Source organism: Haliotis rufescens, unplaced genomic scaffold, assembly GCF_023055435.1.
Source record: "Haliotis rufescens isolate VD_foot unplaced genomic scaffold, xgHalRufe1.0.p SCAF_3, whole genome shotgun sequence".
NCBI lineage: Eukaryota > Metazoa > Mollusca > Gastropoda > Lepetellida > Haliotidae > Haliotis > Haliotis rufescens.
The window spans coordinates 39,645,501-39,670,600 of record NW_025964001.1 but is presented as its reverse complement, the minus strand read 5'-3'; the positions used below and the strand labels follow the sequence as shown (position 1 = coordinate 39,670,600).

Below are 25,100 nucleotides of genomic sequence, written 5' to 3'. Positions count from 1 at the left end.
TTTGTCATCAAAATGATCTCGACTTGAACTCTGAAGAATTCTTCCGCATATACGTATTTACTCATATACTATATATGGTGATCAAGGGGAAGTGACGCGTATATATAGGTCACGTGGTCTAGAAAAGCGCTAGGCGTCACAAGTTCCACGTACAGTACTATGGTCGAGTTCGTCAAATACTGCCGAATCTAGACGAATGTATAACCATATGATTAAAGACACCGATCCAAGATCCACAAAGCAATCATACGTATATCTATATATAGTCCTACGTCTTTCTTGTGACTAGATTTACGATTGTCTTACAATAGCGACAAAGCTAAGATTTCAATTAGAACGGAGCCTAGATCTTGAAAACGCAGGCGTCTACGTGTCCATTAATTCGTCAGCACTCGCTTTTTTCCGTAACCTACAAGAATTAACATGTCACGGAACGACACGAGCTGATCACGACACACTGCAAGGGCATAGTGTTACAATGGGGTGGGTCGGGCATCTGAATCTGAATCTACAGGCGCGATACAAAGCCCTGTCACCATGGAGGAGAATGCAGACATGTCCATTCCTGATAATGACTTTAATTATATATAGACAAAGATTCCCGAGGGAGATTTCAGTGGCTATTCACACACACACACACACACACACACACACACACACACACACACACACACACACACACACACACATGGGTGCATATTCAGGGACGAGTAGAATTGTTCACCACTATACAGAAGTCGTGTTGAATACACGACACAGCTCATTTACCTTCAAAGAATTGGGCTGATTTTCTTCAAAGATTTCCCTGTTTTTCCTGTTTTGATTTTATGAAAGTTAGATCACATGTCAAACAGTTAAAGTTAAATTTACGAAGATACCAAATGAATGATACTCTTCACTTGAACTGCCATCACCCAATACTTTATATGGAATTGTCAATGTCAGTCTTGGAGTTATCGTGTATTGATTCGTTTTTACAGCGCAAAGGTATATATGGCTATACACATTTATGTCACGATGCATTTTAGGGCGGCGTTCACATGCGCATTAATTTGGTGACGCATTAATTTAGTGATTTACAGTACGCACTCACTCAAACACCCGCACGCACACATTTATATTAATACATGCAATATATATTGACAGTGTACCGGGGATCAACCTCTGGTACGCTGTCGCTATCTACATTGCATGCATGACCAACTCCGTGCACAGTATATATACACGCTTGTGTATGGTCATATATGGGTCACTTATGGACGCAGCATCGATCTCGTGTTGACACTGCAGTCCTGTTAGCGACTGGAGCCAGGACTATGCAGGCTCACAATACTGTCACTGAATGTGTAGAGTTCGCGTCTGTAAAGACTGGACAAGGTTTATACAACACAACCGTGCACGGCTTGAGGCCATATAGGTAACGCGTACCTGGGGAGGTGTTATACCTTGTAAGTAAATAATACATTAGGAGGTCCTGAGATTGATCTCACAGTATATATTCGCGGCCCATGTCGCTAGTTCAGCCTTGAATACAAACCTGGCAGATGCATGTTTATTCTAAATTAAAATACATAATATGATATCGAACCTTTGCAAATGTACAATATATTTCACCGTCTTTCGACAGTTTTGGAAGTCGCCTTGTAAATAATTGCTATATACATCCAGTTTGAAACGTATTTAATTTAATTATAAACAAATATGTATGATGTCTGTGAGTTGGTTTTAACGCCGCTTTTAACATTACTCCAGTTATATAAGAACCTGTCAGCTTACTGGGGGAGGAAACCCGAAGTGATGTAGATCTCAGACGTCTGGTTTACCATTCGTGCCCTCATATTGTATGAAGTTCAATGACCGCATCATGAAGCGTTCATTGATTGGATTGACCGACATGAGAGGATATAATGAATGGGTGTTGTGGAGGGGGATTAAAGACGTTTCACGTAATAAACACAATGTCGTAAATTATGAATTATGTTACTTTGATCATGCCGCTTTATCTTTGAAACTTACTCCAAATGTGGCAGTTGCTGGTCAGTGGGAATCTGATAACGATACACCATGCGTTAACTTTGGTGAAATTCATCACTGATTAATTGCACGTACCATGCTTCAACAAACGCCGGAATAAGTATACTTGAAAAAAATATCGCCCACGTTTAACAAATGCGGAATCAAATTTGCTCCGATATTTGTAGATTTTGCATTAGACAGATGAGTACTGTTAGTTTTGGTCATGCGCACATTGATTAGTATTGGAATGCTTAGGAAAATGTCGTGTCTCAGACAGAGCAGAAAATAATAAACATCCGGTCTTAAATCCAAACTTTACGGTATCGTTAGGCATTAATGTAATTATTAGACTAACGCTTAGTCTCTGAAATTGTATATTTTGGATAGAAACATACAACTACATTTAAATTGAAAAGGAGCCCCGGTGAGATTGACAGATCTAGACTTGCTTCATTTGGGACTGTACCATTACAGTAAATGTTGCGTCAGACTTGCATTGGCTATAATGGATATATTTGTTTCAGGGTCTGAATGACATACCAGTTCTAAGAGTATGCATGCACTGTGTACTGCTACAGCGTTGATGACAGTATCATCCATACATCGATGATGCTTGGCGTATACATACACATGTTTATGTATATTAGATTTCTCTTCCATAGTTTTGTCATGGGTAACGGAAACAGATTCAAATGTCGGGTTAGTGTAAGGCCATAGCCGCCATGAGGGATGGTTGGCTAGCCTGCAGCGATTAAAAAGCGTTGACTCGTCACACCAACAACCCGAGTTCAATTCTCCACAGGGGGGATTTATTTAAACTCAATTCTATATGTCTCCCAACTGTGCATATAGGGGCTTCATAATTGCTAAAAGGGGCAGAACACCATACTTATTCGCCTACTCACAACGTCTGGCGTAAATGAAATATCAGGTCGTTCTAAATTGCCAGGTGCATACCGTCACGGTTCCAAAAGCCTGATCATTCATTCATTCATTCATTCGTTCGTTCGTTCGTTCAACGCCACTACGTAGCTGACGCGGTTTAACGCGGTTTAACGCCGCACTCAGCAATGTTCCACGTATATGAAGGTGGTCTGTACATAATAGAATCTGGACCAGACAAAGGAGTGATTGACATCATGAGCATCGACCAAAGCATTTGGGATTCGATGACCCGCATCAACCATTCTCGTCAACCCGTGAAGATCCGGGTTAGAATAGGTCTGCAGAAAACCCATGCATTTTTGCCGTAAGAGGCGACAATGCTCTACGATTAACGGGATCGGGTGGTCAGGCTCGCTGACTTGTTTGGTGCTTGTCATCGTATCCCAATTCCGTGGATCGATGCTCGTGATGACAATCACTGGATTGTCTTGTCCAGACTCGATTAGTTACAAACCGTGTCATATACCTGGAATATTGCTGAGTGCAGCATTAAACAACAACAACAAAAACAACAACAACAAAACGCTAGTCGTCTCTTACGACAAGCATATGGGTGGGATGCAGAAGATCAATTTACGGACGTTCACGGGTCTGTTTCAGTATGTAACGACGTGGTTTCAATTGCCTGATCAGTTTGTAACTCCACAACGCCAATCACCTTCTTCCGTAATGGCGACTGACGTTTATAAAACATAATTTCAATCGTATTACCATGTACATCGTCAGATTCGTCCCGATTTCAACTGATCCACATAACGTCACAAGGTCAACGTCATTCTGAGCAATGGCGTTCCTCTATAGCTATAGCTAGTACATCCCTTAGCACAACGTCATATTCCCATCACAAGCGATAAATTTCCGTTTAAGTTTAATTGATGATCTGAAAGGGGTCATACAAATACAATGATCAAAGGGAATTATATATTTTTGTTCGTGACACTCGGCAGACTTTTAAATGGCGATCGACGAATACATCACTCTCGTTACACAAAATGCTGTCAGTGGTCAACTCATAAGATGGGCGCACATTAAAACACAATCACTTTCCACCAATATAACAATAAGCTTTCCGATGCACAGCCTGGGGGGAGGCTCTGTTTACTAAGGGTCTGTCGTATTGTCTAGGAGTGGCCCAGCTAGGAAGCCATGCAACACGCAGATGTTCGTGGTCATGTAACCTACTCTAAAATGATGTTGACTGTTCCAAAATTGAAACACAAGATTCATCATTTGACATATATGTAAATTCAGTCAGTATTCGAATCGATAAAGGTCTGTTTGCACTATTGGTACAGATATAGGCCTTCGAAATCGAGGTGTTAAAGACGCACTGCCTCGCCATCGTGTGATATTGATGTAAAAAAATGACCATGGCCAGGAATCATGCTTTACACATATGATTGTTTTCAAAGTATTAAATCGATTTTACAATCCAGTATTGCGGAAAAAAATATTGTCTCTTCCGGGAGGAGACTCTGAAGGAATCGCGTATGGTGACTTGTTGGGGACATAAAATAACGTGCTTCCAAACAAAGACATATGTCAAACATAACACATACAATATATATTGGTCTACAGAGACGAGGGGTAATACATTTCCTTCTTTTATCGTAATCTGTGTGTCGAATACATCTTAACATGGTGCTAAAGAGAAATATTGGTCCACATAACAGGCTCTTGGCAAAAAGTATGGAAGCCCATGTCATTCTCATATACTTTATTGTCCTCTTGTGTGAAACCCTGGCTCGGTACTTGGCCAGATTCGCCATAATATCCTATTTTCAAGTATTTAGAAACAATATAATCGGTCATATCGTGTGATTGTTAACGAAATATGCTCACTGAATTTTCCTTGCAACGGGCAATAAACAAACCCGATTTCGATGTATCGCCTTTGGAAGAATAGTACGGAAGAGCAAACTTGACATGTATCATTGCGCAGTGTTTCCGTTCAAACATGTTATACATGTTTCGTTTCGGGTTAAGGGCATTCACTAGGCTTTCAAATATGTTGCATATTAATTATTTACATATTTGAAGTCTTATTTATGCTTATGTTTACTTTGTGCACTTTTTTCACCTAGGAACTACATTATCCAGCACTCCAACCCTGTGTTGCATGGACGAAAGGTGTCTATATTGTTAAGTGCAAACGTTTGCGTGTGTAAAGTCGTCAAAATTGAACGAATACATCTCCGAACCCGGAGAAAAGCTTCTAAAGCTCTCCAAAATATAGAGATGGTGATGGCGAATAGAAATTCGGAGGATTTTCGCAATGGTCGTCGATCGCGAGGTGCAAGCCCTCATTCTGACGATAGCAGCGGAGACGATTCTGACCATGGTAAGTTCCTTTGACGTTGACCCAGAGCATTATGTTCTTAATTTATTTTTGCAACGGAACTTGACATGCTGTCAAACTATCCATTTCAATGTGATCTATTGTTTTCAGAAAATGGAATGCGGATTGGAGAGGAATACCAAGCTGTTGTGCCGGATATGTGTCCAGGTAAGCCCATTTGACCTAATTACACATTTTAGGGAAGTTGTAATCAAAGAAGTAATACGATCCATATTCTAAACAGGAGATTCCCATTGGAAATGAACGATTGTTTGATTCCATAATTAAAGCTGTACCTGGTACAATTAAGTAATTATTTTTTTATGCTGCTTAAAACATCAGACAGTCATTGTGTGGAGGTAGAGTAGAATATCAGTAGGCTAACAGTTAAGTCCAAGGGCCTAGATCTAGCCTACATTGATCTACAAACATGTAGATCTAAGCCTATGTGATCAAATGTTCAGATCAGTTTTAATCTTTTTTTTCTGAGGACCTTAATGGGGGGTGGGGGGCTGTTGTTGCAACCTTAACCTGAGGTAGGCAATCATGATAAATAACATACGTATTGCGGACATAAATATTCATGACATTGGTAAGGTATTTAGATGTTTTGCAATGAGTGGTACTGAGTTTGAGCCCATGTTGACCTGGTTTCATAATATAAAAGGCTTGAAACATTGACCTGAGGTAGATCTAGGCCATAATATAGTGGTAACTATATGTGTCACTGAAACATGCATATAAGGGTAATGATGCACATGTCTTGTGATGAATATTATGGCATGTATGGTGAGTTTGAGCCATCTTGACACTGTTTTATCAAGTTGAACTTTGCGATGCAATGACTGTAATATAGATATGTCAGAATATCATGCTGAATCTTTAATTTTAAGCATTGGAGTTATGACGTTCATGTTTATTTTTTAACACTGAGTGCCTATGATCTGAATTTAAAAGTCTGATCTGAAAAGTCAAAGGTGTCATAATAATTTGTAATTATGGTTTAATAAGAGTTGCTAATCTGTTAAAATATGTTGAAACTGGTAATCATTGTAATCATGACAGCTGTTTAATATTAATAATCATTTGAAGTTACTTTATGAAACTATCAATATTAATAATGGCTTCAAATAGTTTAGTCCATGTGAAATAGGAAATACAGCAATAATTTTTAGTTACGAATTATTGTGGATAGAATTGTTCTGTTTGCACAGATGTACCTTGTACTGTGGATATTTTTATATCCTGAAAACTGTTAATTGGGTATGAAATGGTACTTTTGCATACTCTGGCTTTACTAGTAATTAGAATTTTTTATGGGTGACCTAGATGAACATATTATAGCTCAAAATCTTAACCCAAGCCTCTCCATCCATTAAGTTTGAACATAGTCTATACCATGTATACTTTTTCAGTGAGAATATAAGGGACTCACTCAAAGTATTCTGGCTAACTAGTCTGTCAAGAGTGTTACTGGTCTTGGAGTAAACAGGCTAGTGGCTGTGTCTATCCCTGCGAAACACTGTTTATATGGCAACAAATGTGTCATGGTACATGGTTCAGATTGGTTCCGTTTTGTGGCGTAAAGTAATGTATCCCGATGTCAGGCCTACCATACAGTACATCTATTTACAACCCCTGTATTGCAATACATATGATACATCAGATGAATGTCTGAATGCTCTTTGTCTCCTGAAAAATCCTTGCGCTATATACTTTGCATTCCCCTATTGTTACTCCTCTACAGCAAACACATTACCTCATATATTCAGGTATAGATATATTAATTTTCAGGAATAGAAACTATACAAAATATGCTTGTGATAGCGTACATGTCTATGTTTTCACTGTGGAAAGAAGTGATATGTATTTTTTGCTGTTTAACGCCACACTCAGCAATATTCCAGCTATGTGATGGTAGTCTTTAATTAATCGAGTCAGGACCAGACAATCCAGTGATTGACATCATGAGCATCGACCTATGCAATTGGGGTACAATGACATGCATCAACTAAGTCAGCGAGTCTGGCCACCTGATCCTGTTAGTCGCCTCTTAAGACAAGCATGTGTTGCTGAGAACCTATTTAACCCGTATCTTCATGGGTATAGTGATATGTAATACTTTCAAAGTTGCTGATGCGTAACATGGGTTTGCAAGGGACATCTCATACAGTACGAATAAAAGAAAAATAGTCTCAAGAAAAATAAAAATGAAAAGATGCTTACATTGATGCATTGTGCATTGTTCATTCTAGAATGTGGCATACACTCTCTTGAAGTTTTCAGATGAAAGATTTTGAAGACTGATGGGCAATTTTATTATTTTAATACGTTTAGGATTAGCATTATCATTCATTATTACAAACCTCTAATACAATATATTATATTATATTATATTACATCAATATGTGATTTTGGAGTCAATCATCTCATGGGGATTCCAGGTTAGAATAGGTCCCCTGTCACCTATTCTGGTTGTAAGAGGCAACCAAATCGATTAGGTGGTAAGGCTTGGGGACTTGGTTGAAAGTGTGTCTTTGTACCCCGAGGACTTAAATCGTTGTTCACAATAAGAATCACTGGATTGTCTGTTCCAGACTCGGTTATTTTCAGGCTGCCATCACAATATTACTTAGAGTGGCATTAAGCAACAAACAAACTATCTTATATCAATATTTTGATGAATGTATATTAATTAATAACACCTTTTATGTATTATGGTCCAGAAGAATTGAAGTTGTAGAAATGGCATGATGTTTTGTTCTATTTGGATGTATATGTTGTATGTCAAAATGAGTCACAATATGTACGTTTGCGTTAGACATTTTAAGTCCTTGGTAGCATTTAATATCCAATTTGTTACCTTTTGGTACTGGGTACATCGAAAATGGTACTGTTACAGAATCACTTCTCATTGGTCAAATCTAACTAGTCCGCTGCTCATTTTGGACCAATGATTTACCTAGGTTTTGGGACAACACAACTATGTTATTTTACTAGTCTTGGACTAACGGAGGAGTGGCCATGTCTAACCCTGCTTATATGATACAGCCTATGTGTGTAGACTTTTCGATGAGGTTGGTGGTTTTTTACAATTTAATCATGAAAACCATTTTCTGCCACAAATATTTCAAGAGTAGAATTGGTAAACCTCATGTTAACAGAATGATGGAACAGGAGGTCAAAACAGCTGAAAGTGTATGGATCTTGATAACAACCTCGTGGGTAGGTGACTGCTGGTTTTATGGATGTGACATGATCGCCATACACGGAAGATCAATGGCAATCATTCATGAATCGTGATACAATGGGTTCAGTGATCAGTACTTTTCTGAACTGTAAGAATGCATGGACATTGACTTTTGACAGCAGCTTAAAAGCAAAGCCCAGTATTCTTCCAAGTAGATAGGTGATAAGTTGCCTGTCGATTTGTGAAGAAGCCTTGACTTCAAAATTGGTTACTTATTATGACCTTATGACCTTCTAAAGGGCTTGTGCTCATGAACTCACAGCATTGTTTTTGTGCTACCCTCTGCTATATTTGAAGTGCAGCAGTACCTGTATTGGCAGCCTTTGGTATTTCTGCTGGTCCGCTAGCCCGAGACTACTTAATTGTACAGAGGACCAGTAAAAATCCAAAGATGGTAGTCCTCACTGAGGTCTAGGGCTATAATTCTGAACTAGTTCCAATGCTTCAAGTTTGCTACAAATTGAACTGAATATGACTGACAGAAAACGTAAACATAGTGAACATTTTGGTTTTGTTCAAGCAGGACTAGCTATGAACTCTGGGGACTAGTGACAAGCTTCTCACTAGTCCTGGAAAAAACTAAAATTTCTAAGGTTGATCAGTGTTAAGAATATTAGGTTAAAACCCATACTTTGGGTAGCTACCGGTAGGTCTTTATCATGTTTGTTTTATTTTACATTTTTTCTTATAGTGAAGCACAAAATATGTGTGCCAGGGGCATTAAATAAAAAACAGTACCTGGATGTGATAAAAAAATATGTTGTAACTCAAGAAAAAAGGTTCAGGTCAGTGGTTCCAGAGTAGGATCAGTATGGTAACCAGAAACATATATTCATATGTTTACCTAGTGTAGTGTGTCGATGGGTCATGATCATAGAAGACCCTAGGCACAACATCAAGCCGTAAGCCAAGTGTAGATCACATGTAACATGTAAATATGATAGACACTCTCCTTGCACCAGGCACCACTAGGCCTTGTTAAAGGATGGTTTCCAGCAATAATGATACAGTAAATACATTGATTTATCATCAGCAGTCTTAACACAGCTAAATTGGTTCTTTTCCTTCAGTTTTTCTCTGTCTCATAACTAATAGAGAAACTAAAAACAAACCAGTGCTATATTTATGTATAGCAGATAGCTATGCAATAAATCGCAAAGAATAATGAAGAATGATATGTGGTTTATTTCTCGATAAAACATCGTTCTATCATGACTTCATTTCTGGAGATTCGAACATATGCTCACAACCCGATGACGTAAATTGAAGGCTATTTTTGGGAGGGTAATGAGTACGTTTGAGAATCAATGATATATCCTCATTTTTCATTGTTTTGATGTTTGTGTGAGTATTCAGGAAATACCAAATTGCCGAGATTGGATTGTATTCAGGGTGTCATTATTTAGATAGGGGCATATGTTTTTAAAGATTGTAAAGTTTATTAACATCCTTTCAGAAGCTGTAATTAATGTTGATATCCTATATAAGAAGTAAATGACTGGTTGTTGTTTATTGTACAGTAGAACACTACAGGGAATATAAATCATGACAGGCACTGCCCAAATGGTTTATTCTCCCTACAGTGTTTTATTGTAACATCTACAACCCCCCTCCTCATATATTTAATTGTATATTTCTTATTAATCTTAACTTATAATTTATAAACATACATGTACAGGGTTAAAGTGAGGCACAAATGTGGGTCCAATATGCACAAATGTTGAGATTGGACTCCCGAGGGACGCACAATAATATTCATTGTACATACAAAGCATCAAGAGCAGTTATGGGCGTCTGTCATTTGAGCATGATCATTGATTCATTCCAGGCTGTAAAGTAATTAGGGGGCACGGGTGGCCCAGTCGTCTAAGGCGCCGCGATTCGCTCTGCAGTGGCGTTCCTTGGGCATGCCAGAAACCTATGATTGTGGGTTCGAATCCCAGTTCGCCCCGATTATGTTTCTAGGTTTGTCAGCACCTTACCCGTGCTCGTGGGTTTCACCGAAGTGGTAAACGTCTGAGACCTGCATCACTTCAGGCTTTCCTCCCACATTAAGCTGACACGCTGCGATGTAACTGGAATAATGTTAAAAGCGGCGTTAAACCCAACTCACTCACTCACTGTAAAGTAATTATCAAAACATACAGTACACTACACAAATTCATTACATCACAGGACCCTCATGTTGCCTGCAAGGACCCTTAAAGTTAAAAGTCAAGGCAAAACCCTGCCCATTTCTGGTGTCCCCCGCCGTGATATTGCTGGAATATTGCTAAAAGCGGCGTAAAACCTCACTCACTCACTCACTCAAAACCCTGCATGTAGAAATGCAGGATGGGTATTCACTAGGGCTGTTACGATTCTCTCGTGTATTCAGTGAATCGAACCGTATCCATTCATGAATTGAATTCTTTATTCGTAACCACTAGAATCAAATATTTATGTATATGCATTCATGTGCATTTACATATCCTGTACCTAAAAATATCCATAAGAACATATTATATGCATAGATTTCTTCAAAGACAACACTCTTATAATATTTGATTCAACAGGATTGTGGTCACTGGTCATTGTCACATTTGAGAAGATTCAAGTAGCTGGTAGCTGGATAAGGTCAATATATAACTATAAAATATATTAATAATCAAGAAACAAATTTATGTTGTTATTTTTTCCCTGAATATAACAAATAATAAATCAACTGCTGACTGGTTATTGTATTCGTGATGTAATATTCGTATTCATTATCCTATATTCATGATACCAATTGTATTCACCTCATAGTGTATTTGTTGCAGCCCTAGTACTCACTGAATACTTTGGACTAGTGGGTTATGTCCCAAACTGACTCGTTAACCATGGAAAGAAGATGTTGACAATGTTTAAAATGAATGTAGCAGCAGGATATTAAAAGAAGAAGTTCTCCTATCTTGTCTATTGTCAAAGAACCCTATTAGATATAATTAAATATATTTTAATCTGGAAAAGAGACTCCAACAAATGTCAAACTTTCCAAAATTAATTTAATACAAATACCTTTTAGACATGGTAGACATCAACATTCATTTCAAGATTGTTGGATTAATATGCACTGGCTTTGTATAAATTGATTTTTCAACTTGAATCTTGCAATGGCTTAAACAAAAGAATTAGTAGGAGACAGCTGGTTTCTAGTCAAAGAAACAAACTTGAAGGCCTGGCAAATTCTCTATAGATTTCAAATTATTTTTACCAGCTACTGTCAAAGGTTAACAGCTGTTGAAATAATACACTGTTTAGAACATGTAGAAAGTGGTTTCTTTGGTAGAGATGATAAAATTTATTTTAGTAGGTGTAACAGAAATTGAACAATTACCGGATCTAGGGTTGTTTTCACTTTTGTCAAACTGTTGTTTCATCATGCATGCTTGGTTGCCAGCTGTATATAATTATGTTTTAACTGAAGCCCCACAAATGACCACCATGGGAATTGTTTGGCATAAGAATGATGTGAATGTAGTGCTAGAATTATGTCCAGTGCTTCTTGAGTTTAGGTGCACATGCAATTGGCTGTCTATTATAATTGCAAACATAATAAATCATTTCCATTATCGTTTGTGTTGAGCTAAGCATAACGCCAGGTTCAATCCTTTCTCAAAGTGCCAGACAATAGATCCGGGAGAAAGGTGATACGGTTGAGATAAATCAGACTTTCTGATGGTTGCCTTGTGCAATCATTTTATTGGTCTAACAGTTGGACAGTTTTGATCATCTTGCATGATGTGACGAAAATATCACTTTGAAAACGTGATTTTTGCAAAATACAAGTGATTCATTCATATTGTTGAACAACACCTGCTCCTGTGGAAGGATAGCACTGGAGTAGACACAGTTGGGTCCTGGAAGTAGCCTGATACCTAAATTGATATTTCCAGATTTGTCAGATTTCAGTTTGCAGACTGCTGCCATATTGCTGTCATCAGTGTTAAGCTCTTTTTGATTTATTTACTTAATTATGCCTGAAATCTCAATTACTTTTGAATACAGTGAAACCTTGTTAGGCCAAAGAAAAAACAACAACTTTGCGGTTGATTATGGTTTGACTTGTCCATTTATACGTACACATTCACACACACACACTCACTCACTCACACGCACACCTACTCACACACCCATAAAGGATGTCACTTCGTCACTTTCATTTGTTATCCCTTCAGGTTTTAAAAATGGGGGCATATAGTGATCAGCATGTCCATCCGTCCACTGTCCGTTTCCCGTTTCCAAAACCATTGAATATTTCTTGATGAAATTTGTTGTACAGATCACTTTAGTGGTGAACTGGTGCTTTTTTTATGATTTAGGATATTGAGAAATTTTGAACAGCATTATTTTATTCTTCACTGAACTGAAGGTATCAAATGGAAATGAACCAAAAAGGGTATAACTCCATTTCTGAATTGCACCAGAACAGATGGATATGTCATCTCCTTGTGACTCTTGTTGATCAAGAAATTTGTTTATCCAGGCGGATTCATTAGTAACTGTACAGGATTTTATTCTATCGTGGAAAATGGTTTGGGTGAATATTATCAACTGTATTATTGCAGAGATGCGAACAGAGTCTAGAGTGGAAGCCATGTTGGTGTGGGCCCCTACTGGAGACTTGCCTGAAATTAAAGGTAAGTTTTATGTTGGAAACTTTCTTTTTTGTTTGTTCCTGAATTTCTTTGTCATGCTTATGGATTCATAGAAGTTGTAGACTCAAGGTGTGGTCACATCTTGATTTGTGTTTGTTTTCATTTAGAACAGGTTCATTTTTTATACCGTATGTGACCTAAATCCACATCGTTGACGACGAACAAGATACACTTTCCACAATAATGCGAAATCTTGAACCAAGACACATGAGTCAATTTCATCCTCCCCTGGCCTGTTCACATACAGGGTAGTTACAAACAAACAAAAACAATGGACATTACACTCCCTAGTGATGTAATTAGACTTATCTCCCTTTGTTATTACCCTTCCTCATGCTTGGCATGGAGGGGATAAAACAAGGACTGTTTGGCACGGAGTTGGCAAACTGTGTCTGTGTGGGGTGTTGGATGGGAAACTGCAGCATGGTATTGTATTGGACTAGCACTATAAAACCGGCATTAGTCAACAATAGTAGAAGCTGCCAGAAATAATCAATAACAGTGCAATGATCTTGAATGTGATGTTAAACCCATTTCACCTCAACCATGTCAACCGACATTCCGTCCAAATTGAATTAAAATACCCTCTCAGCAGTTAAGGTTCAACTTGTGGGCGGCCTTAGAGCTAACAGGAGTTGTTATATAGGTTTGTGTTGGGATGATCTATCAATGACCAGGGGCAGTCAGGTAGCCTAGTGGTTAAAGCGTTCACTCGTCACGCCGAAGACCCGGGTTCGATTCCCGACATGGGTACAATGTGTGAAGCCCATTTCTTGTGCCCCCAGCCGTGATGTTGCTGGAATATTGCTAAAGGCGGAGTAAAATCAAACTCACTCACTCACTCACTCACTATCAATGACCATGATGATGTTGTGTTCCAGTTGATGAATACATCAACATTGCCAAAGAGAAGCATGGCTACAACACAGAACAGGTGAGTGCTTACTTTCCCAGGGCCTCGTTCCACAAAGTGATCATATTGGTGATCATAAATCTATACTTTAACATAGACCTACGTCAGTCGTTGCACTACAATCAGTTTGTGGAACTGGGCCCAATACTTTCATACCATGATTTCCATGATTCAGTGTTTAACTTAGGCTCTTACTGAATTACGCTGTCAATTTGATAATTCAGGTTAGAAAGTGTTCTGGGGGCACGGGTGGCCCAGTCGTCTAAGGCGCCGTGATTTGCTGTGCAGAGTTGCGTCCCTTGGGCACGCCAGACACTTATGATTGTGGGTTCGAATCCCGGTTCGCCCCAATTATGTTTCTAGGTTTGTCAGCACCCTACCCGTGCTCGTGGGTTTCACCGAAGTGGTAAACGTCTGAGACCTGCATCACTTCGGGCTTTCCTCCCACATTAAGCTGACACGCTGTGATATAACTGGAATACTGTTAAAAGCGGCGTTAAACCCAACTCACTCACACACTAGAAAGTGTTCTGATTCATGTTCTATTCTAATAATAAATTAACGTGAAATTAAAGGAAATAAGATATTACTTATTCATGACCTCAGTACATTAATTTCTATAACTTTAACATTGTTTAAAGTCAGCTCATATTTTAGTCTGAAAGGTACAAAGCTATGATCCCTGATTAGAGTAAATAACGTAATGGTTAATGAGAAGAGCCTATTTTACATTCAATATGTTCATGAAACATTTGCTCAAGTTTTGTTTATTGCAAATAGTTTCAACTATGGTTATAGTTTGGACATATATGATCCAAGTGCTCTTTGACAGCTTAAAACACCACACTCAGAAGCAGTGATGACTCAGCATTACATCACTGCCACAAGCTAATTTACATATCACATAACCAGACGACTCTTGTTTGTAAACAAACATGCTTATTATGAAATCAGAACAGACTGGCCTAACGCTAGCCTTTCGTTGCACTTTACATATTGTTTTGCATAATTGTATTAATATCTTACTACAACAGCAACAGTGATGTGCATGTCAATATATCTTTACACATCAAGGTGACCGTTTCGCTAGCTCTCCACTGGGCTTTGATTTCAGCACATTGAGCCATACAACCAATGTAAACAAAGGATAAATACTCAAATGGAAATAATTTTTCACATTTTAGTATGTTTTCTCAATGAAATTTTACTTGTTTCATTCATTTTTATCTCAATGCGTAGACTCTTTGAAAATGAAACATGCAAAACATTTATAATTTGTTAAGTGGACTCTGTGACGATTCATCAAATCTGTCCTGTGGCAGAGGTATGAGGTGGACCACATGGAAATCTGGGTCATAACATCTGTGACATGTAAGATGTCAGGATCTGCTGATCTGTTCCTTGATGCCCTTGAATTATGATCCTCTGTCTTTCGGTACCATATAGGAGACAGCTAATGTAAGTATGGTTTGTTTAAATGAGATGTTTTTGTTGTTACAGGCCCTAGGCATGTTGTTCTGGCACAAACACAATGTTGAGAGAGCTCTGTCCGATCTGGCAAACTTCACTCCCTTTCCTGATGAATGGACAGTAGAAGACAAAGTACTTTTTGAGCAAGCATTTAGTTTCCATGGGAAAAGTTTTCATCGGATAAGGCAAATGGTAAGTCCACACTAAACTTTTGAAAGTATTTGAATATTTTAGTATGTTCAAGCAGAAAGTATTATCTGAAAGATATTTTACCAGAATAGGCAGAAGACACACCATGTTGGAAATGCACTTGGGACTGTAGAAGAGGGGCAAGGGTTAAAGCAAGGACTGGTCGGCTCGGAGTCAGTATACTGTGTCTGAGGGGTATTCATGTTAAACTGCGGCATGGTATCTCAGTGAGCTAGCACTATAAATAGGCATCAGTCCGGTCTAGTACAAGCAGCCACACACACACACGTGCATGCACGTCGCTATATAAGTGCAATAATCTTGGACGCGACGTTAAACAGAATTTCACCTCACCTCACCTGTAGAAGAGGAATATGTAAATAATCAAGTCTGGTCTAGCCAATCGATATTGCAAGCAACCATCCTTGGGATTAGGGTACAATGACACACCATCACGGGTTGCTGGGGACCAATTCTAACTTGCAATCACCACAGGGACTGAGAATAAGTACACCTTGTGATCAAAATAGGTGATCTTCTACTTAACTTCCATAGGGGCTGGGAGCCTTCTGCCCCTTGGTAGTGGAAGGTTTTTTTTTAAAGTAGTGTTGTATAGAAGAGCTGTAGGGCTGGGATGGGTAATTTCGGTACTTGGGTTGGGTGGGTCCTGATTAGGACCTGGGTATCCACACTACACCCAGAACCCGTGTTTGGTCACGAAAGTATAGTTTAATGACAACACATTACTATAGCTCAGTGCTTATGCTTCAAGTCACTTATGTTCTCATTTCTTTATGACGGTGCACACATTCCTTTTGAGTAAAGATAAGGCTTAGTCTACTACAGTGTACGCTTGATCTGATCATTGGATACATGTATCTGAAGAGTTTTTGCCAGGGCTGCGCTAAAACAATTCCCAACTGGACATTTTGTACCCAGCTCTTGAGACCTACAGTGGGTACCCGGGTACGGTCGGGTAATAGGGGGTCAGGTACCCGGGGAGTAAATTTGGACTGTCTCAGCTCTAAAGTGCTGTATACAAAGTGGTGTATGTGTATTGAGGAGTGTTGTATATATAGAAGTGCTGTATACAAAGTGGTGTATGTGTATTGAGGAGTGTTGTATATGTAGAAGTGCTGTATACAAAGTGGTGTATGTGTATTGAGGAGTGTTGTATATATAGAAGTGCTGTATACAAAGTGGTGTATGTGTATTGAGGAGTGTTGTATATATAGAAGTGCTGTATACAAAGTGGTGTATGTGTATTGAGGAGTGTTGTATATATAGAAGTGCTGTATACAAAGTGGTGTATGTGTATTGAGGAGTGTTGTATATATAGAAGTGCTGTATACAAAGTGGTGTATGTGTATTGAGGAGTGTTGTATATATAGAAGTGCTGTATACAAAGTGTTGTATGTGCATGGAGAAGTGTTGTATATAGAAGATGCTCTGTTACAGCTACCTGACAAGTCTATAGCCAGTCTGGTGAAATATTATTACTCATGGAAGAAGACACGGTCACGGACCAGTCTGATGGATCGCCAGGCAAAGAAGCTAGCCAGTCAGAGGGATGGGGACAGGTGCGTACTGTACCATTATTACTATTAGTATAATTACAGTCTGTGCCATAAACATTTGAGACTACCAACATAACAAAGCTATTAGCATCATTTTCAGAAGATTTTATTGTTATTATGTGGACAATTATTGGCTGAGGTTACCAGTCTGAACAGAATGTTACTGGACATGGGCTTTGGACTAGTGGCTAAAGTCCGTAACTGCTATTACAAGGCCTAAGAAACACTCAAAATCATTTGGCACTTAGAACTTGAATACTGTGAATAGACCATTGTTAATAAATATGCATTAAAAATCGAAAAAAAGGCTCTCTGTTTTCTGTAATGGAACTTTTACCATGAATTATTATCTGTCTATCAAGACACTTTGTGTGATGTACTGTCAGTGCTCCCTATACCTCTGTTACATTTATGATATTTATGATAATGATTTCTTCTTCCAGTGATGCATCTGATGAAGGCAGTAAGAGTGACAGCGAGACAGATAACAAGGAGAACGGGGTAGGTACTTCCAGCTTTCCTAGTGAAAGAATTTAAGAAAATTTGTATATGCATTTAGAGATGAGCTCGCATTTATGTCCTCCACTACCAAAATATGTCTTGGTTTAAAAAGTGTAGAGTAGGTCCAGATAACTTCATACTTGGCCTAAAGGAGATTTAAATGGCGATTGGTATCAAAAAGGGTTGTTTTGGGTTTGTAATATGCTACTCAAAAGAAGTTAAGGACCACCCAGTTCTTTTATGTGACTATAATCTGTCATGCCAGACAGTAGTATAGACATCTGGAATGAAAGTCTGAATCAACTGTTAAACCGTGTGGATAGGCCCAATTACCTTTCAGACTGACATAATGTAGCTGTAATGGTATGTACTCTGGCATGAAAGCCTTTTCACTCATTTGCCATTATTGAACTTGGGTGTTGTTTTGTTTAGAAAGTGGAGAAGGATCACTGTGGGAACTGCAAGCTGAAGACCTCCCAGCTGCACGTGACACCCAAGGGCTCGCTGTGTAACATTTGCTATCAGTATTGGAGGTACGGCTTGCTACAGAGGACTCACTTCTGACATTTTGTCATACCATTGTATATACTTGTACAAAAACAGTGGACCAAATTGATTCAGCAAATTGTGTGCAATGGCTGATAACTCCTGCACCTATGGGGTATGGGTGGACCACTTGTCTAAGGCACATTTCCATGTGCAGGGTTGCTTCCCTGAGGCATTCTAGGATCCTGTGATAATGGGTTTGAATCCCTTACATTGACTTGATATGATTCTTCATGCGTCATCACCACACCCATGTGTGTTTCTCGAAAGTGGTAAATGTTTAAGACATGGATCACTTCCGACTTACCTCCCACATGTAACCAACATGTTTTGATATAAAAGGAAACTATTCAAAGCGTTGTTTAAACCAAACTGAAAAGCATTGTTTAAACCAAACTGACGAACTCAATTGCCTAAAGCAGCATTAGACCCAACTCAAGTATTCAGACTCTCTAGCAGAGGTAGACTGGGTTAAACCCACGATTATTTTGTAATGTTCATATTGCAATGTATTATTCAGTATCTGTATGCTATGCTTCTCAACAAAGACACAAAATAACTGATGTATTTCTCCTAGACGATCTGGTGTGATGAGGCCGCAAGGTTTAAAACGTCATGAAAGTCAACACACAGGCCGGGCACATCCACTGAAACACAAGCGGAAGCCCCCCCGAGGGATGCATTTGACGTATGATGATCTGATGTCGATGGTCAACGGACCAGCACCCCAGGCAGAGGCTGTCCTCAAGTCACTAGATTCGGAGCTTGTCGCACTCAAACGACAGGTAACAATCGTCAGTATACCTTCAGTTTCTTCTATTTCTGTCTAAGGCATGTTGTGGGCAAATCTTTCTTTTAAAATATGCAATTATACTTTCAAGAGATATTGTAGAGGATAATTACAAATGATGAGTCTTATTTTTGGTGTTGGTAATTTTAGGAAATATTGGTACGAACATGATTAAGCATGTTTATCTCAACTTAGTGGTATATATTATCTGTGGCAGCCATATAGTCTTGTCTTGATCATGGTGATAAAAAACAATTTGATCCATTTTGGGCTTTAGCCATCGAGGCAAGGTCAAGGGACCTATTGCACTTCAAAGATTGGTTTGTTTTGTATGACTACTTAATAGCTACATGACCTTTGCAGTTGCACTTTTACCATGCTCTTTAGTGTCTCCAATTTATCTTGCCTCACCATAGATATTTGTACCAAATTGGGTTGAACCATCATTAATTTTAATGTCATCAGACAGCTCAAGCCTTGTGGCTCTATATTTTAACCTAATATGCATCAGTATTCAATGTGCAAATGGTGTGAAATCCAGTTTTGTAAAATGATTGTTACACAGATATTAAAGAATGTACAATAAGAAAGGATTTCTTATATCAAAACTTGTTTCAGGTACAAAACAACAAACAGATGTTAAGTTTACAAAAGCACAAACTGTCTGATGGAATAGACAAGTTCAAGTCTCAAGAGGTGAGGATTTGTAACCTACTTTGCTTAATTCTAATATAACCATCAGCAATGACCCAAATCCCCTAAATTTATTAAAGTGCCTCTCAGAGACTCTAGGGAAGATAAAGTCACTAGTGACCAATGCTATCCTGTCATAAGAACAGATTAAAATGAGGATCAGGTGTTGACAATGTGTGATCTGGGCCTCATTCCACAGAGCAATCTTTGTTAAACATGTTAAAGTATCAGACTTACAATCACATTAGCGCTAAGATTGTTTTGTGGAACTGGAACCTGTCTGATTGGGTCATGGTGCCCTGATGCTGTGGATTGTTACTGTTAAAATCAGCCATTAGCTGGACACCTGAGGCTGGAATATTGCTGACTGGCAAAAATCAACATTCAGTCCCTTGCTGGAAAAAAGAGACGGGTGGAGTTTTGGATGTGGAGAGTATGATCCTGCTGAATAAGTGTTCAATTTCTTTCCTCTTCAAGTCAAATAAAACTGTTTTGTATTGCAGCTCAATCAGAAGATCAATGCAAGATGGACAAATGAGGAATTACTACTTGCTGTGCAAGGTGAGTATAACACTGTAACAAGAACTAGGGCATTTACTAGGGTCCAATTAGTTCTTTCACATGGGGTATTCCAGTGCAGAATGACCAACACAACAATGATAGGTAACACATTTGCTGATTAGGGATTGGATAGTTCTTGGACTTTCTTGGAGAGGTTTCCACTCAAGGAACATATCCTGATACTAGTGATATCATCGGTACATTGACCACTACAATTTGAAATTTGATATAAATGATGACACACACACTGTTCATTGAAATCTGCAGATTATCATCCCCACTGTGGATCTGCCTGTATAAAGTTGTCTCCCTTTATGTGCTAAGACTGTTTTGCCTGTCATTTTCAGTGCTATTCATTGTTGTAATTCTGTTGTAGGAGTGCGGAAGTATGGCAAGGACTTCAAAGCAATAGCTGAAGTAATTGGGAACAAATTAGAAGCTCATGTTCGTAGTTTCTTCGTGAATTTCCGGAGGCGCTACAACCTGGATGAAGTATTGGCAGAGTATGAAGCTGAGCATGGCATGGAGAGCACCACCAACATAGAAGAAGAGGAGAAAGAAACAGAGAAGGTACTTTTGTCTCCCATGAAAATCTTGGGTCAGGACTTATAAGAAATTCTGATCATGCCTTTATTATCTCGCCAAGATGAAGATGCTGAAGATGGGCAGTTTTTCTGATGGCCAGTCTGCTTGTCTGATGTGGTGGACTTTAATCTGTGCCAACTCGACTAGCCCTGACATGTCTTTGGCTTTATTTTCAGTAGTCTTTTGTTTTAGCATATGGACAAGCATAAGCTGATCTTACTAGACTCAGACTTTAGCCTTGTGGCTGAGGGCGCAGATTTAGATCTTTCTGATAGAGCTGGCTACATTTTACCCATCCTTTGTTGTTAAGATTCAACAAGGTAAATGTTTTGTGTTATTTAGATGGATGTGGATAAGCCAGTAGAAGCTACCCAATCAAATGGTGGAGCTGTGAACAACACCGCCTCATCTGGAGCCCCGCCCCCACTCCTGAAGCAGCCCCCACCCGCAGCAGTTCCTGCAGTCAACAACCGCAGCTCCCCCCAGTCACAGACTCACAGGTAAACTCACAACTCCAGTATATAGATGGACACTTTGCTGAAGTTAATTTAAGAGGCGACTAAATGGTTCGGGTGGTCTGCCTGGTTTGATTGCGTGTCAACGACAGTGTGGATCATTGCTCATATCAGTCACTGGATTATCTGGTACAGACTCGATTATTTAGAGGCCACGTCATATGACTGAAATATTGCTGAGAGTGGCGTTCAACAACAAACAAGCAATGCCCAAGAGAAAGTAGGAATTTTTCATTCCCACCCAGGTTGGGAGAGGGCGGACTTTATATTATGAGATTATTAAACCTCCAACCTAAAATGGCGCGGTATGTAGTTATGCCAAGGAATATCATCCATGCACCAAGAAATTCTGACCTCTCATTTTTTGTGCTAGGCCTATAACTTGAAAACTACTGCAGAGATTCTTTTCAAATTTGGTGAACACTTTACATACCAACAGTAGAGGTGCAGTAGGTAGTTTGATTTCACTATTTGGAATTCTGAAAAAATAGTTCCTATTTTTTTTCTTTCTTTTTTTTTAACTTATATAATAGAATGTTTTCACTTTAACATTTGTGTGACCAATAACTTGAAAACTACTACATGGATTCTTTTCCATATGGGGGAACAGTTTCTATACCATTAGGAGAGGTGCAGTGCAATGTTTGATTTTGATATGTGTATTTTCTAAAAAATATGATTTTTTTCATGTTTTGAACTAAGAAATATGTTGGGAGTCGAGGTCAGGGATATTAGTGAGCACTTTTTGCCTTGTTTTATCAGCTATTAGGTACCACTGTTGCATTCAATCAGGATGTGATTGTTCTATTGATCTAATGCAAGTGTTTCAATTGCAGGTTACTTCCTCAGAAGACGACCATATTACAACAGCCCCCTCCACTGATCCGCCCTGCCTCCAGCAAGCCAAGCATCATGACACCATCTTCCGGATCCACCCGAGATTGAGCTTCATCCTCATGTCATAACAGAACATTTCTAGCTCACAAGGCCTGGCTTAACTGAATTCTGTGCATTATGTATCGTCCATCACATGATCTGTATCACATCACAGCTCAATCAAGTGTCCTGAAATTTGACTGGATGTTCTTTGGCATGGAAACGGTTCAAACGTACCCAGCAACTCTAGTTCCAGAGGCTGCCTTAAAAACCCAACAGCCTTTTTGGAGTTACCAGCCTGTTTTGACATTTAAGTGGACATACTGAAGTCAGGCTGGCCTTCTGGGCCTCAATTCATCAATAGAAGTAGCAATCGCCATGAAAAGTTGTAATGGATTTGCCAACAATGCAGATACTCCTACAACATGTACAACATGGACTGTACAGTACTGTACATACCAAAGTGACATCTTCTGGTGTGTAAGCCTGTGGTACAGATGGTGGTATTCACTACTTAACTGTACAATGATATTGTGATGTGAGCAAGTCTCTCACCAACTTGATGGTGAGGTTCCACATTCCTAGTCTTATAGATATATCTTCTCCTTGAGCTATCAAACAATGTTTCTTGTCAATGGTGGTGTTTTGATTACATAACCTGGTTACTGGTTACCACATTTTTCATCATTTTGTTTGCAGGTCAGTTTTTATATTTGTAGTAATAAGTTACTAATGAACTCATGTCTCCTTCAGCTGATGGCTTTGTGTACGTCATATTTAGAGATGGTATAATTCATAGCATGTGTAAAATTGAAAATTACCTGGTTAAATTCTTTTTCTCATTCTTTTAGGTTATGTTGTACCTTTGTGTGAAAATCCGACCGACTGATAAATGCTTTTTGTAAATGGTATGTAAATATTTGGAAACACTTACAAGTTTACTACTTAAGGTCTACAAACAAATGCATATGTATGCTGTGAAGTTGAACTTGAAGTAACACTTTGCTACAGTAATTTTTTTCATGAACATGCTAGTAATCGGGTACTTAAGTCAAGAAGTACAACATATTTTGCTCAAGATTTAGTCAAATCACCTTAGAAACCTGGCTGTTATGTATCATCAGTCATTTCCTGGAGTGGTGAGGTAGCCAGGCGGTAAAGGAGTTGCTTATCACACAAAAAAACAGGTTCCCCACGTTGGTATATTATGGGAATCCATTCAGTGGTGTGATATTGCTGTACCATTACTAAAAAAAACTGTCTACTGTCATTCTTCATCATGTTCCATGTTCTCCTGCACGAGGATGATATAGTGTTGTATGCTGCAGTTCACTTGCTGTAATGTCCTGCCTAGCAGTGTAATGTATGCCTGTGTTGAATGTAAAGGGTAAAACTCCCAATCACCTCTCATCTCATGTCACTTGTCATCATTGTATATATGGAACGATTTAAGTTATTGAAACTCCAGATTAAGCATTGAAGATGTTGAATATTAATTTTCTAACATGTTTAGTTGGTAGTGAATGAAGTTTTTGCATTTTATACCATTGAACTTTTCTTCTTTTTTTTTTGAAGTGATCTTTTGTAATACAAATATTTGAGTTAATAAGGACTGTTGATGTCAGTCGGAGATACTTGAGTTGTTTCAAAACATCAAAATTGTCATGCAATAAAATTTGTGTATAAAAAATCTTTGTTGATTGTTAAGGTGACCTGGAAGGTCTGAGTAAGTCGAGTAAGGGGTGGCTGAAAAGTTCAGCATAACTACGAAGGATGTACACTACACTTTTAACAGTTTGCAGGCTGCATTTGAACCAGGCAGCATAGATAGTAGGTGTTCTCTGTTGATGAAAATGGACAAAATTAGCTACTACGCGGTCAAGTATCTCCATGGTGGACATGGTGTCAACTTTAGGGGTACTCCTAACTTTGCCACTGTTAGAGGTTGGAAGAGAGGAAGAGAGACGACCTTCAACTGCCACCATTAAGGAAAATGTAGCAAAAAAAGAAATGCAAAAGTGATAAGATGTATATTTTACATATCATATAAATAATCAACAGATTGTAATTGATTGTTCAGAATTGGCACACATCATTGTCATTGATTTACAGTCCATATGGAAAAGTAGATTTTTAAGGTGAAGGTCATCATTAGAGTCCCCACTGTGCCTGCAGTGCTTGTGCCAACTGTCGGAGGTTCTGTGGTTGTTGCTGATATACTCGCAGTCATTGATCAAGTGCATCCCATAAATAAAATGTTAGACCTGAAGGGCCATGGCAGGACCTGGATGTTGTGATTCCTGAAAAAGGCTGTTCTACCAGTGTAGGAGATGGCAGTCCACATCATCACACTACCACCAGCAAAATCTGACCACTTCCTGAATGCAGTTTCATACATAGCATTTCCCACGATGCCTGTAAACACGGCGTCTACCATCTGCACGGCGAAACATATAACATAACTTGTCACAAACCTATCTTGTCTCCATCAAAAGTTGTGGCCATACTCTGTGACCTTGACTCCATTGACGTCACAGCTGACGATGTAGGCCCGTCAAAATGACACCTTGAAGTGGTCATCAAGCGCAAATACTATCAGATTGTAAACGATTTCTCACTGTTTGCTGATATCCTTGGCAATCCTGGTATTTCCATA

At 38.9% G+C, this 25,100-nt stretch overlaps 1 protein-coding gene across 2 annotated transcripts; it reads left to right on the top strand.

Annotated features, from left to right (window-relative positions):
• The first annotated feature begins 5,040 nt into the window (after positions 1 to 5,040).
• Positions 5,041 to 24,137, top strand: LOC124125332 (REST corepressor 1-like). 2 transcript variants are annotated; one of them, XM_046488616.2, is made up of 14 exons: positions 5,041 to 5,302; positions 5,411 to 5,467; positions 13,139 to 13,210; positions 14,110 to 14,162; positions 15,642 to 15,803; positions 17,259 to 17,380; positions 17,821 to 17,878; positions 18,311 to 18,411; positions 19,002 to 19,209; positions 19,833 to 19,910; positions 20,411 to 20,468; positions 20,845 to 21,038; positions 21,396 to 21,553; positions 22,405 to 24,137. In XM_046488616.2, the coding sequence occupies exons 1-14, from the start codon at positions 5,200 to 5,202 to the stop codon at positions 22,511 to 22,513; spliced, it is 1,533 nt and encodes a 510-aa protein (XP_046344572.1). In that variant the 5' UTR covers positions 5,041 to 5,199; the 3' UTR covers positions 22,514 to 24,137. The 2 variants fall into 2 exon arrangements, with proteins under 2 accessions (XP_046344572.1, XP_046344571.1); XM_046488615.2 differs by having other exon boundaries at positions 19,002 to 19,218.
• The last annotated feature ends 963 nt before the right edge of the window (positions 24,138 to 25,100 follow it).